Genomic DNA, 20,419 nt, shown 5'->3' with positions numbered 1-20,419 from the left:
GTTTATTATATGCGATTTTTAATTGTATCTAAAATATTATATTGTGTGATATAAATATTCCATGATGTCAACACAGTGGCGGAATTAATAAATTAATTAAAATGAGTATACAGTTAACTCGTGCATAAATTTTACATTTTGTTAATAATAACACTAATAAAAGTTTAGAAAACGCAATTTGTTTTCATAATAAATTTTATATAATTATATTTTATTTATTATTTTCACAGCAAAAATTATGATAAATATTGTATTACTTACATAGCTATAAAGAGGCCGCGAACATATTCTTGCATATCATCAGCTAGATTTACAGCACAAATCCCGACGCCTTTGAATTGAGCATTTATATGTTTCTGTAAAATAAATGAAAATATAAAGGTTAATTTTAATAAACAAAGTTTTAATTAAAAAAAAAAAATTATAATTACTGTTTCTTAAATAATAATTTTGTATTCGAAACCCCATTTTTTCCACCCCTCCTGAGACAGTGGTTGGTGATATCAAAACACTTTACTTAGATAAGTTTTAGACCCACCAGATGAACATATTTATGTTTAACGTACATAACATAGTATGTAAACGTTTAACTGATCCTTGATCAAAATAATTAATTCGCCTTATAATTCACTTATATATAAGTTTATACGTGTGTACAACCGCGCGCGTATACCGAATGAAGAGAATGCTATAAAAGTCTGGAAGTAGTTTATATCTTAAAATTGACTGTGCTTATGGGATAGAAGAAGTAGGTGCAGATATGTTCAACTATAAAAAAAATAGTAGATACTATGGTTGAAATTACAGTTCCCTACAAAAATCATTGAACGATTAACAGTAACTTTGAAAGTTAATTTCGTTTCATAAACTTATCGCCAAAAATTACTTTAATATCTTCTTCTTTTTAAACGAAATTATTAAATCATATTTCGATTATATTGCCATTATTACAATAATTATAATATAATAAATATTGTCATAAGAAAGAAATACCATCACTCCTTTTACTATTGCAGTAAGGATTTGATTCTTTTTTAGAGATGGATTCATCTAAATTAGTAAACATGTTGAATTATAAAAGAAAGTAAAAAAAAAACTTTTAATTTATTTTATATTTCTTGTTTATAAAATAAAAAAAACACAATAAATTAATTATTTTAATAAAATTAAGTACGAGTAAATTGAATTAAATGTATGAAGAAATTATTATTTTATTTTTGTATGTAATCTCCCCGTATGAAGAATTTAAAAACATAATTATGTAAACAAAATTGGTAGTCAGGAAAAATCCACCATATTTGATAATTTGCCTTATTCATTTAATCTTAAATTCCATTAAGGAAACTTTTCTAATACTTTTTTACTCCCGTTGATAAAAAGAAAATATTTTCTGCTAACTTTATTACTTATGTAGGGTTACAGCTATTCCAATATCAAGCCCACCTTTTGCTTGTAACCTACGAGTATATCCGACTGCGATTAAAAGAAAACACTTATTTTAGTTGTAATATTATAATCAAAATTTTGATACAGGTGTACATATTAAGAAAATAAAAATAAACATCTTTTGAGTTTCAAAAACGTGGTACTAAAATCAGAAATTAATAACAGAATAAGGAGGGAAAACTCCTCTTTATTAAAATAATTTTTTTAATAAATAACCAGAATTTAATGTAGAAGTAAACCAGTAACCAGAAGTAAAATAATTCCAATTAAAGGTTTTGTTTAAAATATTGTTCAATAAATATCCAATTTCATCCAAAAGTTCTAACTATTTATCCTTCTCTTCAAACTTAGTTTTTTTGGGAGGAAAAACATTAGTGGGTGGGGGGAGGTGCAGTTTAATCATGTGGATTTTAATGATGATATTTTTTTAAGAATCTAAAACAATTGAAAGAAATTACAGAAAATTCAATTAAATTTTGCTTGCCAGTTGGACTGAAAATAAACCATTTTACATGTAGATTTACTTCGCTAAATTATCGAACCTCCACAGATGGAATTTTGTGGCATTGAGGATCGGTGGGAAGGTGGGCTTCGATGGCGGAGAGCTATTCCCAGAGCGATGTTACTATTCTGCTGTTGTGGAATGTGGTGTATGACGGGATTCTTGGGCTAGAGCATCCGGACGAGTGACTCCTGTTACGTTGGCGGATGACCTGGTTCTAATCGTACTGGCAAAAACGGAAACGGATGTGAAGAAAAAGGGAAATGCCGCCTTCATACTGGCAAGGAGGTCGCTGTTCCTCAGAGGCTTATAATTAGCTCGAGAGAATTTTAAAGCAATCATTCCGCCGGTAGGTGGAAAGCTGGATTAAATACACTTCTAGGTGAAGAATGTTTATATATTAATGGACCGAGAATCCCTCCCGGTCGGCCAGGTAGTGGAATACCTAGTTGTATGGTTGGAGGACTGCAGAGATCATTCGCATATCACGTCGTTGAGCCGTCTTCTTCACAAAAAGACGGCTCAACGTATTTATCGGGCCTAGGGCCTCAAGGTAAGAGAAAGCTGTATGCTTACGTGATTTATTCTGTGCTGATATATGGGGCTCCAGTCTGGATGAGGGCTCTTCAGTCCAAGCAAAACATGATGATTTTCGACAGAATTTAGAGGAAGATGTCATATTGCGTGTGTTCTGGATACAGAACGGTTTCATCTGAGGCAGCATTCGTTGAAGTGGGGTCACCAATATTGGATCAATTGGTGGGGTCACGTGCAGAACGCTGTCAAGGGAAGGATCTACAGTTTAATTCAAGGGGTTATATCTTGGATAGTCTTGATGAGCTCACGCAATTGTTGATTGGCTATGAGTGCTTCAAGCCTTACCTCTTCCCAAGAGGTCAAGCAGAAGACAAGCAATGACCGTACTGCATTGAGGTCGGCAGTCCAGAATAGACAGTGATCTTTCATTGCAGTCGATGGAGGGACAGAAGAAAGCGATGTTACAGAAAGACAGGTCCTCTGGAGATGTGTAACGTCGCCAACACGGTGCTAACGTATTTGGAAGTGTGGTAGGATATCGTGATGTGATTGGAGAAATAATCCGTAGGAAATAACCCATTGAGACTGCCTGCGAATGGAAGAGGCATTCTTCCGCGTTTCGGCTTGGGTGGCCGTCAGTCGATAATGCGTGTGGGAATCTACAGGCGTAAAGAACTTACTTTACTGGATTAAGCTGGAAGACTGGATTAACTTTTTACTGGATTAAGCATAAAGCACTCTCAAAATTCTCAGTATGCTTAGAAACGTCCGGTCCTTGGATGGTGTTAGCAAGGGGAGAGGTTTTAATCTGTGAGTACCTGACGCTACCACCTGTGCTAGAGTAGGTGGTGGTAGAGGATTTCCTCTCCTGTTTTAAAAAAAAAAAGCTGTCGAACAGAGCATTTGTAAACCAAAGAGAAAGAGTCGATGAAGTGACCTTTTACACAAAATAAATACTGATGGGCATCCCTGGAGATAGGAAAAGGGTTTATATTTTTTCTTTATTACTATATTAATTGAGGTTTAAGCTACACAAAATCAAACAGTTAATGAAATCATGTACCAGTATAAAGTTAAAAACAAACTTATGTGAGAGATTTGTTCTATCGGCTTTGAGGCATGGGTTTTGGATAAAATTACCATACAAAGACATATAACGGGAATAACGAGATGAGGTAGGAAGAAGAACCATTTGGTCAGGAGCTATATGGGATATATTGATATAATCAAAACGATCATTTAAAGAAAGTCGAAGTGAGCAAGTTATTTAATTTGTGAAATGAAAGGTTGGCTAAGAAAATCATAGAAAAATGGGCAAGAAAATGGAAAAAAAATAGAGGATGTTTTTGTAGTGACTGGGTTGGTGCAATAAAAAGAAGTTACAGAAGGATGAGTGGAATAGAAAGGAATGAAAAAGGACACAAATGTTATTCGCGAGGAATGATGTAACGACTGGGTTTCCCTCTCTTTTCCAAGAATAAAATTAGATAAATAGTAACAAATATACACAAAATTATATCCTATACAATAAAATGTGGTTAAAAAGTTAAAAAAAAAAAATTAATGAAGTATAAAGTTTATTTTTTGCTTTTTGTGGAAATGGAGTTCATTGTTATTATTCCATTCAAATACATATTTATTAATAATTTTAATTTATTTAATATCAACTTTTGAAGTAACATTAATTCACATTTAATCTAACTTTAATATAAAAAGGTTTTTATTAACTGATTAATTTAATGTACAATAATCTTTTCCTAAAACAATTTGTTTTGTTAATTAAACTAAACGTTTAATAATTAATTTGTAATATGAGACTACGTATCATGTTTTAATGGAAAAAAGCTAATTATGTTTGAAGAAGGAAAAATACCAATATTTATATTTACTTACTAATACCCGAACTCAAAGCAATAAATAAATTACATATCATTTCAGTTTACAATGGTTATTCTGACAGGACTATCAGGGAAATTACACTCTGATGCTCTACATAACTGAAATATGATAAACAAATTTCATTGGTCATTGCATTCCTCTATATAAATTTTTATTTGTTATAATATATTAGTAGTATCTATTCTCCAACTGAATGGAAATAGTCTATACAAAACATCGTTTTTCTGTATAAAGGAGCACAGAAATTTGTTGCTTTACACTATTTGTGCTAGTCTTTATTATATGTATAATGTATGTAAAGCAGCTGAAGCAAAAATGGTAGTTTTTCTCTGAAAGTAAGTAGTTAATTATGCAGCCGTACTTTATGGTGAATAAAGGTAACGTATATCTTAATATCGTTTTCATTACGAAGGATGCTAATATCAAAAAAACTTTCGACACAGCAAAAAAGGCATCAGGGAACAAGATTTTACCGTAGTTCAGGCATAATATTATGCTTCCTTATTTTTGATAATGTATTAAAATTTTCTAGAATAACTATTTTTATTCAATCTCAGATCATCTAAAATTTTCAAGCTGCGGACTTGCATACATCCGTGACGGTGTTAATATTCTTTTTCATCTATAATACTTTTAATTCGAATACATGTTAGACGGTAAATTTTTACACGTATTAATATTCACTTCTAATTATAATTGTCAGTAATGCAACATGACAAATAAATAAAAATATAAATAATTTTAATAGAATTTTATAGTATAGATGAAAAACGAGGATTTTAAACTCAAATTTTATTTATAAATAGATTAACTGCTCTGTTGCTTAGTAACCAGATAAACACGTGTTATCCAGAGGATTATTCATTTATAACATAAATCATTAATTTTTCAACGCTAGGCATCTACACCAAACTTAATGTAATTTTAAGAACGTTCTTTTTCCATGTTGTAAAACCATATTCTATGAGACGGTTTATAAGCAAATGGAGGCTTAATTGTATCTTTCAGGCTAAAATGAGTTGCAAGAGCTAGGCAACCCCACACTGTGTTAGTGAGAAACACTGCTGTGCGTGTCATTGTAGTGGTGTATAAAAAACATCAGTCTAATTGTAGAATTTGATTATTTTACTACGTACCAACCTAATGTAATGGTGTAAACATTTTTTTTTATAAAACTGTATGTAATCATATATTTTAAAATGTGTTTCTTTTCATCGCTTGTTAACATTTGAAGCAGCGTACATTTTGCACAAATGTAAGTTTTTTAAATTATTTAACTTTTTATGTTGATCTCTGTATAACAATTAACTTAATATCCACTTTTTGATGTATCCCTTTAATTCCAAAGAAGTTACAGCTGTCTACTATTTACATTTTTGTTAATGTTTGAAGAATTACTTCTTTTAAACTATTTGGTTTTCAATTTCGAATCAAAAAATATATAGTAACACCCACCAAAGGAAAAATACATGTTTTCATCGGATGATGGATAAAAATTTAATCAAAGAAATGTTCGAAATTATCCCAGAAGCAGTAAAATTTCCTTTCATTATATTCCCAAGGATCTATGTATGTGACTAATTAAGTTCCTGATCGCATAAGCACGACTTTCTACTTTTTTTTTTAAACACTACAAAGGGCGACCGGTAACAACCTAGAAGACGTTGCCTCGATTGCAACCTTGTGTCGTGGCGTAGCCTGCCCACCCTGTCAACAGTCCCATCTGGACCTCCAATCGGGGTTCCCTTTATATCATGAGTGGATCCCGACCTTCTTTTCTGGACGGCCGAGGTGCCCCTCCTCAGGAGTGTTACCCTTCCCATTCATAACCTATTTGCCACTATGCACAAAACGCATATCCGCTCCGTCCAGCTCGTCCTCTCCTCATACCACAAGGGTCCTTCTTGCGTCATCAGAACGCCCCGACACAGCCACTCTTGCGTGTGATCGAGAGCTTTTTACCTAAAATGAAAATTTGAAACGATTAGAATTGCTGTGAATTTATTTCGCTGTAAGTGGGTAGTTTCGTTACTTAAGAAATTTTATTTTTAAAAATAAAAATATTTTTGCTTCTAAAAAAAGTTTATATAAATATCCAATTTCATATGATAAAGCGTATAAAGATTACAAAAAAGATTATAGAAAAATAAAGACAAAATCTTGATGTTTGTAATTAAGTTTAAAGTTTGGTGAAAACAGGGACTGTTCATTCTATATTCTATATTCTTTGTTAGCTATAAAATCAAGGTATGAAATCATCCATATTAGTGTTTCTTTCTAGATTAACACCATCACCCAGTTCGGGTAATTCCTAAAAGAAAAAAAAAAGAAAAGATTCTTCCGACTTTTCCAAAAATGTTGTAGCGGAGGTAGCGCTTTGGTGTAATTAAACTCATGGATTTAGTTCCTGCTACACCTGATATAGCAGCAAGTAAACGCTGTAGGAAGCTTATTGTGATTATATAGATAATATCAAAAGTGGGCATGTGTGCTACTTGGCAGATAAAAACTTATCTACTTCACCCTTTAACTGCTGGATTGGAGGAAGTCGTGTGTTAAAACATTGATCAGATCAGCATCACAATATATACAATAAGTTTAAAAAAATATTGCAGCGTTTAAAGACTGTATTAAAAAAAAAATTTACAAATACTTAAAATAATTATGAATTAAATGTATGTATATATTAAATGTATAGCATAATTCACAATTCATAAGGCGTTAATGAGATTATTTGAATATATATAACAGAAAACATGTTGAATTCGAGAAATTCAAGGATTTCTTTATTAGATTTTTAAGTATTTATTTTTTTTTTAAATTAATCAATAGAGTAACAATGATACTGAAAAAAATGTTCTTAATTATACTTTAAATAAATTTATGGAAGTATCTTTTAGATAGATTCGTAATTTAATAAAACTGGGAACGTAAGCTTTATAAATTACTTTCGTGTAATATGAATTATATTGCTGAATTAAAACAGAAAGAATCATTTTTACGGTTTAATGAAGACAAGTAATATTATTTTTATTACGAAATTTTTTTAAAGAAATGACATTTGTTTTTAGCAAAGATCACACATTTATAAATATATTCACATACAAATTAGTTTTAAGTATCATTCAATTATATTTTTTTTTCAATTCGTTTTTACTTCCTTGTCTGAAGTATTGTAATCGTGAAAATTTCGGTTTTCAGATTTCAACGGAAATATCCAATCTGACCATCACTGAATCCATTTTGACTAGTTTCGGCGTGACATCTGTACGTACGTATTTCGCATTACTCAAAAACGATTAGCTGTAGGACGTTGAAATTTTGAGTTTAGGGCTGTTGTATCATCTAGTTGTACACCTCCCATTTTGAATGCAATCGACTAAACCAAAAGTGTCCAAAAAAGCTCAAAATCCCTCCAAAATTGGATTTTTTACTTTTTGTTATCTGCAGCAATAAGTCCTCATTGAGAGCTTTTCAACGATATATCATACTTATTTTCGATACTACTTATTTTCATGGTTTCAGAGTTATAGCCAAATTAAATTTTAATGTTTGAAATATTTTGATCTTACAAGGGGAAAGCAAATCGGTTCGAATCAGACTTCACCTCTTTTTGTTTAACTTTTTTTTTAATTTAAATATATTGGTTTATTAATAATTATTAAACTTCTTGATTATAAAAATTTAAATAAAATTACGATACATAATAGTTCAATAATAACAATAAAAATAAATATATATATATATATATATGTATATATGAATATATATAAGAAAAATATCGGAAGTTATTAATGAGATAAAATTTTATGTACTTTTCATTTTAAATAAATGTGTATATGAAATTTGATAGGCGTACAAGGAAGTCATGTGGTGTCCACATCAGATTTTTGTTTAAAGTAAAATCAAAATTTATTGCAAAGGGCAATTTATTTATTACAGTAGGATTGGAACTTGTAAACCTACATGTTGAATTACGAAGTGCAAAATAAATGGATTGAAGAAACATACAATGTATTTGGGATAAATATTTAGCACACTGAAAACTATAAAGAGTGAAACTACTGACAACTGTGAAAATCAACTGGAAAAGAAGCACCTATAAAAAATAAATGTAAATTCGCCAACGATTTCAGTTACATCATTTTTACAATAAAAAACATTTAAATAATATGATGAAAGCTTATATATAGAAATATTTGAACCAAATTTAAAGAAAATCGGTTCCTTCAATCCTGAGATGCAAAGCCAAAAGCAGTGTTGCAAACATACATAGAAAGTCCATGTTTGTATTTTTAATCTAGATCAACTAGTTGGTCTCTAAAACGTTAAGGTTTGCAAAAAAGAAAATACCCTATTTTTTACATGATACCTTACCTTCCCCTTTAATATAGCTATTCTAGCTATATTCGCTGGGAAGTGAAATACTTGTACTAAGATCCACGTTAAAGAATTGTATGTGAGTATAGTGTGCACTAAGCTGTATTTGCTTTATGTCGCAGTATTTGTTAATACTACACTCATGAAGTAGATTTAAAGTAATTCAGACTTTTAAATTAATTGACTCATGAAGAAGACTTAAAATTTAAAAAAAATTAATAATAATAAATTAAAAATCGGCATATATATAAAACCAACTCAACATAACATTGTAAAACATGCTAATTCAACTCATCTATTGAACCAGAAAATGATAGCTTTTAATTCTTTAATTTATCGAGCCATTAAATATCTTAAACACGACAATTTAAAACTAAACTCTGAAACATTATAAAGAATATAGCATTATTTAATGGCTACAATTAAGAACTGATCAATAAATTATACTTTAAAATCAATAATAAAATATATATAAAATACAACGTAAAATTATTACATAACGGTCCACAAAAATCTTATATAAAAATAGAATTTAATTCATTTTATAGATATTTTGTTAAAATATATAAAACTTTTAATCTGAAAACAAATAAGCCACTAACAATAAAATAATAAATTTTATTAATTCGATCTTACTAAAAATAACAAATCCCCAAAAAATAAATATCTTAGAAAGACAAGGAGTTTATAGTTTAAAATGTGAAGACTCCTATTTAGAATATATAGGTATGACCAACCGTTGGTTTCCTACTAGAATTAAAAAACATAATAATATAAAGAAAGGCTATTTAGATAGATCCAATTATGTTAAACATACATTCCAAAATAAACATAATTACAATCATGACTGTTTGGGAAAAAATGAATCCCACTAAGTTCAATTGTATAAAATTTATTTTACAATATCTTATCACTGATTATTAACCCCTATTAATGGTTAATCACTGATTATTAGCTAAATTGAATTTTTAAACATAATTAAATATAACTGAATTGTATAAATTAAAATCCGCATCTGAACTGAACTGCCAGCTCTCCGCGTTATTTCGGCAACTGTGCATAGAGCAGCACTCAACAACACAATGATAATTTTATTAAAATATTAGATATTTCTAACGATTTTTATAAAACAAGCATTCTCAAAAAATTTCATATATATTATTATAAAAATAAATTAATTAACGGACAAACCAAATTTGAAGATGATATTTTATTTAAACAATTAATAATTATCAAGATACCTAACTTGATTATCTCCCTCCAACCATTAGCATTCATAACTTTTTTCCTGTTTAGCGTCTGAGAATCAACGTCAGGTATGATTCAGAGGATGAATGAGGGTGATATGTATGAGTTTAAGTGAAGTGTAGTTTTATACAGTCTCAGGTCTACTATCTCTGAGATGTTTGATTAATTGAAACCCAACCACCAAAGAACACTGGATCCACGATCTAGTATTCAAATCCGTATAAATGTAACTGCCTTTACTAAGGTTTGAACGTAAGAACTCTCGATTCTTGTAGATTATTTCTCACAGGTGGAGGACGCCCCTCTAGAGATTGACCAAGTCACTGAAGCGGAAGTTTCCGCAGCCATTAAGGCCACAAGCCCCGACAAGGCCCCGGGTGTCGACGGGATCAGCGCCCGTGCATTCCGGAACATACCGGCCTCCGTGATTACAGCAATTTCGGTGATATTCACGTCCATTTTGTACGTTGGATATTTCCCGAATTGTTGGAAAACGGCCAAAGTCGTATGTTTACCCAAACCGGGGAAAAGTTTACTTTTCCCACGGAATTATAGGCCAATCTCCCTGTTACCGGTATTGTCTAAGTTGTTCGAGAGGATTTTTCTCGAAAAACTGAGGCGATACATGGAGGGAGAAGTGCGGCCCGAGCAATTTGGGTTCAGGGAGGGTCACTCAACCACCCTCCAACTGGTAAAAATAATAGACGACCTTGTCGGAGGCCTGAACAGGAAACGGGTGACTGCAGCCGTTTTTCTGGATGTGGCCAAGGCCTTTGACAAAGTTTGGCATAGCGGGCTGCTTTATAAGCTAGCGCGATCTGCGATCCCCTACCGCTATGTCAGACTGATGCGGTCATATCTGCTAGACCGACATTTTGTCGTGCGCGTAGGGGTTACGATTTCCTCCACCAGAGAAATAGCCGCTGGGGTTCCCCAAGGAGCAGTACTTTCCCCGTTCTTGTACACTTTGTACGTGAACGATATGCCGCTGTCGGAAGGGGTCAAAACGGCCCTTTATGCAGACGACACGGCATATTTCTACGAATCCGCAAATGTGGATTACGCGGTCCGGAGGCTCCAAAGGCAGCTGGACTTAGTGGAACCGTGGCTCGACATGTGGAGAATCAGGGTCAACGGTGAAAAATCGGTGGCCGTGATGTTCACATGCAAGACACGAAAACCGACCAGAGAGCTGGAAATCTCAGGGGAGAAAATCCCTTTTGAGAAAACAGTTAAGTACCTGGGGGTGGTGTTGGACAGGCGGCTTACCTTCGGCGAACATGTAAATTATGCGACCCGGAGGGCTAAGGCCGCCAGAGCCTCGCTATACCCAGTGCTGAACAGTGCCAGCCCGTACCCACTGGCAACTAAGCTCCTCATTTTTCGGCTGTACGTACTGCCGATTCTAACATATGCTTACCCGGCATGGGGGGCAGTGTTGAGCTCCTCGCTTCAAAAGAAGATCGAGGCCGTCCAAAACATCGCGTTGCGGACGATCTTTGGAGCTCCGTGGTTCGTCAGGAACGCCACTCTCCGATCTGATGCGAGATTTCAATCCGTGTCCGAGGTGGGGGTGGCGCAGGCGCGCAGACTGTTCGGGAGAGCGGCTGTGTCCGAACACAGTCATCTTCGGGACATCTGCCGAGAGGACCCAACTCCGACAGTTGTAAGGAAGCGGCCTCACGCCGTACTGGACGAACCACCGTGATGGTGCGGTGCGGTAGCCGAAAATCGACAAACCAGGCTTAGGGGCCTCCATATCGCATGAGCCATAAACGGAATAGTGCGTCAGACGCGTTTCCGGGGTCGCGAGTGAAAAGTTTTCGCGAGTTATATAGTTTGAAGACGTCAAACACGGTAAGTCGCGCATAAAACAAAAACGCGGTCTAAATTTAAAAAAAAAAAAACTTACAGTAAGACAAAATATCCCAGCAATTGCGACTCCTCCGGAAAAGGGGACGCATTGCTCCCTCCTTATAGCTAGTGCCCCGTTGTGGCGTATTCCTGCTAGCCTATTAAAGAGTTAGCACCGAAAGGACTTCAGTGGACGGTCTGAAGGGGAATTACGTCGGGAGGACAGGCTTTATAAGCCTAGCCTTCCGCGGTCGGCCCATGAAATGGGTTCGATAACGCTGGTTTAACAACGGATTGGAATGCAATTAAATCCGTCTTAAATTCACTAAAATAATAATAGACAAAACTTGAAAAATTAGATCCGAGATTAAAAAATAACCCTTTTAAAAACAAGCCCGATTAGAATGATCCAGCAGCAAGGGACTCTGTCCAGGTTCTGCGATAAAGTAGGGAGTAATAGACTCCTGCCAACTTTGCATTCCATTCCATTCCATTCCGAACTCTCGACTTCGAAATCAACTGATTTGGGAAGACAAGTTCACCACTAGGCAAACCCGGTAGGTTGATATTCATAACAACTGCGACTGCCTTACGTAACGGATGTAATTACTGTTATACAATGACGACCGGTTGTTATGATTTTAATATTTTGTAACCTTGCAATTCACATATTTTAATTTCAGTGTTTTTAAATTGAAAGAAAACTTATCTCCTGAAGATGGACGAATGACCGAAAGTACTAGAGAAACGCAAACAAATTGTTGGTAAGGTTGATTTTCATTTTATTTTTATATAACTAATCTTATATACCAACGGTGCCATGCTTGAAAAATTTACACTCATGAACTTTAGTACGGTATTTTCTATTATAGGAAAATTTATAAATATTATTACTATTTTTAATTTTTAAGGGGTTGGGAGATATTAAAGCGTTGTATTTCATAAAAATTTTCTCTTTATTAGATACCTACTGTCAACGCAGAGATTACATGTACTCGAGTTTGAAGCCTTACAAAAAAATATTTCAAAGCAAGCTATAATATTCAGATATGTTTATAGTATTTTATATTTCTGCTAACATTATCATAATTGATTTGAGTGTTATTTTCTGACCTTCCTTGCATTATCACTCTTACATTTGTAGTTGATGAGTTTCAGAGTTCCTCCATTCTCAAAACTACGTACTTTTAACATTGAATCTTTCTGAGTTGGTACCGTCGAATAAATAGAGATGTTAAGCTCCTCCCACTCACCATTACTGCTATCATGGCTCCTTCTGTTTGTCCCTCGCGCTCTAATGGTTAAACAATTTCTTGAAACTAATCTGGAATCTAATTAAAATTAAGCATCATAGTAAGGATTAGTTTTAAGAAATTATATATCTGTTAGAGCGGGATGGACAAAGCAGAAGAGGCCATGACAGTAGTAATGGGAAGTGGGAGGAGTTTAACATAGTTATTTGTTCGACGATACCAACTCAGAAAATTCAGGTCTAAAAATAGTTTTGAGAATGGAGGTACTTTAAAACTAAAATTTGTAGTTTTGCGTCAATTACAAATGTTAGAGTAACAATGCTAGAAGGACACAACACTCAAATCAAGTCACATAAAAACTTACAAAATTTTATTCTGCATTGAATGATTTATAATGTTACTCTATTATTTATAATGTTACTCGTTAGAATGAACAAAACGTCTGAGAGTGATTGGTTAAGTATAATCAAACCCAAGCTTAGCGACAAAAACTTTAAAAAAATAGTGTCTATTTTCATTCTTAAGGAGAAAAATACCTTTAAAAATTTTAAAAAGTAAAAATTTAATATTAGTAAAGCTGAAAAATTATGTAAATATTTTTATAACTTTTTTGAAATTGGGTAGGACAGATTTTTATAAGGATTCAAACTTGATTGTATATAATTTCAGCATCAATAATAGCGAATAATAAATCTTAAATACTGGCGAATTTACACTCTAATACCTCATTTTGAATAAATAAGTAAGAAAATAAGAAGTTAATATTAAAAATAATCATAAATCTTGTCTTATGAGAAGAAAGTGAATTTTAAAACCTTATGAAAATACCATATCGGCTGACCGATACCATTGTAGCAAATTTTTGTATGTTTTACTAAATTTTAATTTTTTCCTTCCAATTATTTTATCTGTTTGTTATTTAACCATCCAATTCTCAACTGAAAAACGAGGTTATAAATACTAGTACTACCAGAATTATATTTTCATTCTACCTAGTTTCGTAAGGTGAAAAAATGTTTAAATAGCATGCATTAAAATTAAAAGAAATTCCTGCGTACCTCACTTGAACAACTAAAAATAAAATAAGTCTACTCTAAAATTATTCATCAACGATTTTCTGCTAATCGATGTGTATACAGAAAGAAAGCAGATAACCTGTAAGTAGAAGCATGTTAGTCGTTTCGGGTATGCGTTGTAATCAATTTTAGGAATTTCATTTACTTTATAGGCTGCAGAAAAACATGAAGTAGATCTACATCATATTTTTCTCAATTTCACGAAAATCATTTACGAAATTTCTTTAATATTGATAAGTTTTGGTTAAAATACCAAAATACGAGACGCATATTTTCGTTTTTAATATCTCATAAAATGATCATTTAATTAAAATTCTAAAAGTAAAATTATGTGCGAAAAGAAGTTGCTTTTCTTTACGTCAAGTCATTTAAGTAATTTTATGCATTTCTTTTTCTATTTATCTTCCAATTATTTATTTTTTTTATAATCTTTGAGTTACATTTTTAGTTTTTTCATTTACATTTGATTATTAAATTAACTTATGAATGAGTGGCTAAATATATAGCTTTGTAACATTTATTGCTCTATAAGTAATAATTTACAACAAGCATCATTTTTATCGACAATTCATACTTAAAACATTTTGTGTTAAATACATCTTAATTTTTTAAACCATATTATATTTAATATTTTACTGTTATATTTTAAAGTAAATTTATATTTTTACCTTTCCTGCTTTCCTACTGTCCATGTTTCACTACCGTTTTATTTTTTTTTAATACTTATAATAAAAATTTCTTCTCAATTTATAAATCTGTTCTTAATGGTGATCAATTTTTTTAGAGATTTAATATTTTATGAAATAGCGAAGTGGTGAATGTAAGGCGGTGAAGGGTTTATATGTTTATATAAAGAAATGTATTTTTTTTAAAAATAAGTTTGGGTTTTAAAATAAATAATAAGTGGTTTTAATAAGGTTTTAAATAATAAATAATAAGGTTTTAAATATAATAATAATAAGTGCGAATCAATCCTAATTTTAAAAAAAATTAATTTCGGGTCTAACATTTTTCCGTTCCTCCTGTCTGACCTTTAGACTTACATATTAATGATCCCTTATTTTAATATTCAGTTCCATTATATTCCTTCTTGACATTTTTCATTATATTTTTTTAAACTTTTTTGCTTCAATATACCTCTAAATTTCTAGTTATTCAACTCTTTAAGGACCTAGAGATAGTGAAATTGAAATTGAAAATTTCATACTAGATGAATCTTTCATACTTAAAATAAAAGGTTTTCAATCGAAATTATTTTAAGCCTATAATTTATGTACCATTCTGTCTAATAAAAAATAATATTTTACTAATCTCGTTTATATGAAAATATATTTAATTTAATCACATATATTTTAAAGAAAAATTCAAATTCAATCCCAACGTATCAACCAAATCTATACAATAGCGATGAGCCAAATCTACTTAAATAGCGATGAGGCAAAGATATTATATGATATTTTTAGGAAAATATATGATTTTTTCCCAAATTAATTAACTTTTAATTCTAGCCTGTGTAATACCGCTCTACAGTAATATTCTCTAAGCCTTTTAAAGCCATTTCAATTGTTTACTTTCAAATACACTTGGACTTTATTTATTGAAGTTCTACACTAGTACAAAATTTAGTAGTTTACAATGTGCCTTTCTGTCAGTGAATTTATAAAATTTATCCAATATTTTTTTTTTGTTTTAGTTAAAAAAGTAAAGTTCTCAGCGAATATTAATATGTTAATCCTTTTTTCTATGAATTAAGTTAATAAAATTATCATGTCCAAGTAGTCTATTAGTAAATAAGTGGAAAATTGACGGCTGTTAAATGCAGTTATGTTTCACTTCTTTCTGGACTTTAATTTGCTTTTTACGATTTTTTGTAGAAAAGTACGGCATTACTTACGGTAGCATGGTGAGAGTGAAGGGTGAAAAAAAATTTCTTTACGTTTTAATGTATGAGGTGTACAAAAATATCATTCACTTAAATTTTGGTTTCCTTATATGTTTACTTATATACAAAATAGCTAGTTGGTGCTCCGCCCCTCCGATCCCCGTGGCCCAAGTCAGCTCAGGTGAGCCCCGAGGCCGACACAAGGGCAATCCAGAACTGGCCGGGATACCCTGGGTCATCCCCAGGGCCGCAGAACTTCCTTCGCTTGCCACTTCCGTCTAGTCAGAGGGATCCGCCATCTGGACCCTACATATTCGTTACCCTCATGATTGTGGGGAATAATGCTGATAAATAACAGTATTCAGGCTTTATAGAAACCTGGAGAAGAAATCAAATTACAAAAACAGATTAGTAGTAACTTTTTTTTTTTTTCCCCTACTCTCCCCGACCGGATATCCATTTAAGTATACTCAGTCGGGGAGAGTGTCCTTTTACTCTAAGGGAGCGTCCCTCGCCCACCGGTTGTACACCCGGCACGGCAGGTTAGCTCCCCCGGTCTCGGATCTTTAATTTTATTTTATTCGTCTGCCTCTAATCCCCTGCCTCGGAGACGGGGTATGGCTACGCCACCTCCCATCCCCTCAGCAGGGAACCGGGTCTCGGTCATTATGCCTTTGCCTCTAATCAGCGGCACCGACCCCACTAAGCGTCGAGGCACCCGCAGGAGCGGCACCGCTCCTGCGATTAGTAGTAACTACGGTAACTGAAGTACACAGACCTTTGACGAAAAAAATCTTCACAACTTATTTCTGTTGCCAGGTATCATAAATTAATTTAATTTTTAATTATTATTGTCTTGATAACTTCAGCTCCAAGGAGGCTAGGGTTTCGATCTATGGCTTAAAATCTACCCTGGAATAACACGAATATATCTTGCAAATTTAACAAAGAGACAAAATCTCGGCTTTATATATGATTTATTTATATGCCTAAGTATAAGATTTTGTGGCTCGAACATTCAGAAAACTACCGGATCAGTTTCATTTAAATTTAGACATTCTGAAGTAGAGTGTTTGAAGTTGTGCATGTAAAAATTTTATGAAGATTGTTTGAGTCTTTCTTTCTTGAGTTATGTTCAATTTAACGTCTAAAAATCTGAACCGGACGGTTTAAAAGCGTGGTTCGTTATGGTACTGCAAGTTGGAACGTTGACCTTTCTTTACCTGCAGTATCTATTGTTGAGTAAACATGACATATTTTTTGAGTAATGAAATATTTACTTTTATTTATATTTTCCTTGTAATGTATTTTTGATGTGTAACAATTTTTTTTACATCAATGGTATTTTTTTGGAAAATTTTAAATTAGAATAGGTCGATACTTTTTCAAAAGGAAACAAAATAAAAAAAATTAAAGTCGGTCTTGCACAGAACTTCTGTAGCAAAGAATTGCGTAAGAATTTTTTTGTTCTTTTGCTCTAATCTCTGCTACATAATATTTGTTATTATTAAAAGAATAACTTTTTTCTTATAAATATTTTTTAACTTTACTTTAAAAATTAAATAATCTATTCACTCATTTTTACTTATCCCCTATTTTATATTACTAGATATGATATGTAAACTGTCCGCTGATTGAATACAATTGATTTTTGAAAAAAAAAAGTTGTACATTACAAGCAGGACATAATAAGGAGAATAAATATAAAAAGTTTGGAAACAAAATCTACTTTTTAGAGGAATAGATGTTTTGAGTAATAAATATAAAAAAGTTAGATCAATAAATTTATTAGATAATAAATATTGAAAAATTTGTGTTAAATGAGAGTTAAAAAAACGCTATTGAATTCCACACGATAAAAAATTATACTTTTAACCTAAATTTTCCATATTATTCACTATGTTATGTTTTACTCATATTTATTACTTAATTATTTATCTATTTATATGTTACTTGGCTTTTTAAAATCAATATTATTAGAAATAGAATATTTAAAAAAAATCATAACTGTTTTACATTATTCTTAAAATCTGCGTGTGAAGGAACGTAAAATGTTTTAATATAGTTGATGATATGAATAACAACTTGGGTTATTTTTATTTTTATTAATTTAATTTTACTCTAAAGCCGTTCATGAAACGGAGAAGAAAAATGTTAAGTGAAATATAAATATCTCAAAAATACTTTTGTGACCCAGAAATTGACCTTTTGCTTCATAAAAGGATCACTAAATGAGTATTTAAAGGCTTGATTATTTCCCAATTACGTTGATTTACTGATCACTGGAGAGTCTTTTAACTCCCTCTTAACTATACTCCCACTCGTTATCTATCTTTCTTCCTCTCCCGTACTTAGTTGCTTCTACCCGTTTATTTATTTTTTTCGTAGCCGTTGTCAAGGACGAGAAAACATTAAAAGAAGTAACAAAATATATGAAATATTAGGTAGCCTACACAAACCTAAAAGTTTCATATAAGCGAGTTACTATCTATTAAACTCTCTTTTTCACTTCACCTCCATATTCTACGTATTTTTCCTTATCACTCGGTAAAGTAATATACTAATTTATTTGATATAGGATTAATAATTTTATTATGTAATAATGAATTAATTCATTATTTCACTACAGGCTTGTACGTGGGAATATGGAAATGAAATTTTGGAAAAAAGTCATGCCTAACCCAGACCCTAACACTCTGCCACAGAGATGGGCTTTAAATGTTAGACATCCATTTTTCAAATATAATTGAGAATAATTAAATTGTGAAATATTATTTCTCATACGTCATATAAACCAAAATTTTAATAAATAAAATATGTTATCTGATAAACTGTTTTTTTTTTTTTTAAATTAATGATTCGGAATTGTTCACAAAAATAATTTATTTAACTCTAAATTAATTTTAAACATTAAAAAAAAACGATTGCCAAAAACAAACACTGATTGCTCTTTAATTTAGGATAAGTTTTAATTAAATTTATTTATAAAATTAATTATTATTAATTTTATTTATTAAATAAAGAGCATGCGAGAGGCAATTTTGTTATATTGTTTGTATATAATACAATTTTTCCCTAATTTTTAAATCTAATTAAAAAATAAATATTATTTATTTAAGAAAGAAAATAGACACACACACACGCGCACATACACCCACACACACACACATATACCCTATACATATATACATGACACTCCTGGTAACGTAAGGATTCCCAACGCGGGGTCATACATATAAATCGATTCAGCCTTTGAGCTACTACGGTGGAACAAACAAACAAACAAACAAACAAACAAACAAACATACATACATACATACACCCTAAATACGTTATACTACTTTTTGGGCAGTCGTGTAAATAATGTCCACTTAATTTTTGTTCTCGTTTGGTTTCATCGTGATTTTGTATTTTACTAGCAAATACCCCGTTTGAATTTTGAAAATCGGACCATTATTCGTAGAGATATTATAAGAGCACCCGTTGCAACTCCCAAAATAGCGCCCCAATTGCTGCAATGGAACATATTTACGCCCTAAATACATTACATTTCTTTTTGAGCAGTTATATAAAAACATCTCCAAAAAACGGTTAATTTATAAAAACGGTTAATGTCCCATATCACAAAGTGATATGGGACATTTTGAAATAATTTTACCATTGTCGTAGAAAAGAATAAAACGCACAAAAACCATTTTAAAATGTAAATATAGTAAATAACTCTTTAATTCGTCTTTAAATTTAACATTTAAAAGTCGACGCCAAACTTAACGACTTGCTAATCCTTTCAACGCGGGATCATACATCTAAATCGGTTCGGCCGTTGAGCTGCTACAGTGGAACAAACATACATAAACACACCCTAAATACATTGCACTACTTCTTGGGCAGTCGTATAATTAATTAAAAATAAACTCTGTTCAAAGAAGCTTTTTATTAAAAAAAAACGAATAGGCGAAATTCTTGCTTGATTTTTGAGAAAAATAAGAAAATAAACATAATGAAAGGACGTAAAGACATTTCTGTCAAAGGTTCGCTAAGGTTCTATAAAGATTTTCTATATAAATTCTCACTTCGACCGATATGAGAATTATCGGTCGAAGTGAGAATCGCCTAATTTTTTAAATCAATGTTTACGGTTAGACCTTTTACAACTAGTTTCTATATTAAAAATTATATTAGAAAACAAAAAACAAAGAAAAATTTAAACATTTGTTACAGTAGCTTCTGGTTTAACGGTATCAAATTTTTGGAAATTCATGCCTGAAATGTTCGTCTATCCAACTTTTATTGTTGTTGAATAACAACCCATGTTCCACAATGTTCACCCACAATGTTCACC

General features: G+C 31.8%; 1 protein-coding gene across 1 annotated transcript in view; it reads right to left on the bottom strand.

Moving 5' to 3' along the window:
• The window catches only part of LOC142324775 (prolactin-releasing peptide receptor-like), a 414,884-nt gene that overhangs the window by 284,690 nt on the left and 109,775 nt on the right, over nt 1-20,419 (bottom strand). The window contains exon 2 of the mRNA XM_075365750.1: nt 262-356. Within this exon, the coding sequence (XP_075221865.1) occupies nt 262-356 (95 nt within the window). The remainder of the gene's footprint in view (nt 1-261; nt 357-20,419) is intronic.

Source organism: Lycorma delicatula, chromosome 5 (assembly GCF_047948215.1).
Source record: "Lycorma delicatula isolate Av1 chromosome 5, ASM4794821v1, whole genome shotgun sequence".
Taxonomy (NCBI): domain Eukaryota; kingdom Metazoa; phylum Arthropoda; class Insecta; order Hemiptera; family Fulgoridae; genus Lycorma; species Lycorma delicatula.
Note: the sequence above shows the minus strand (reverse complement) of the source record. Positions and strands in the feature narration are given on the sequence as shown.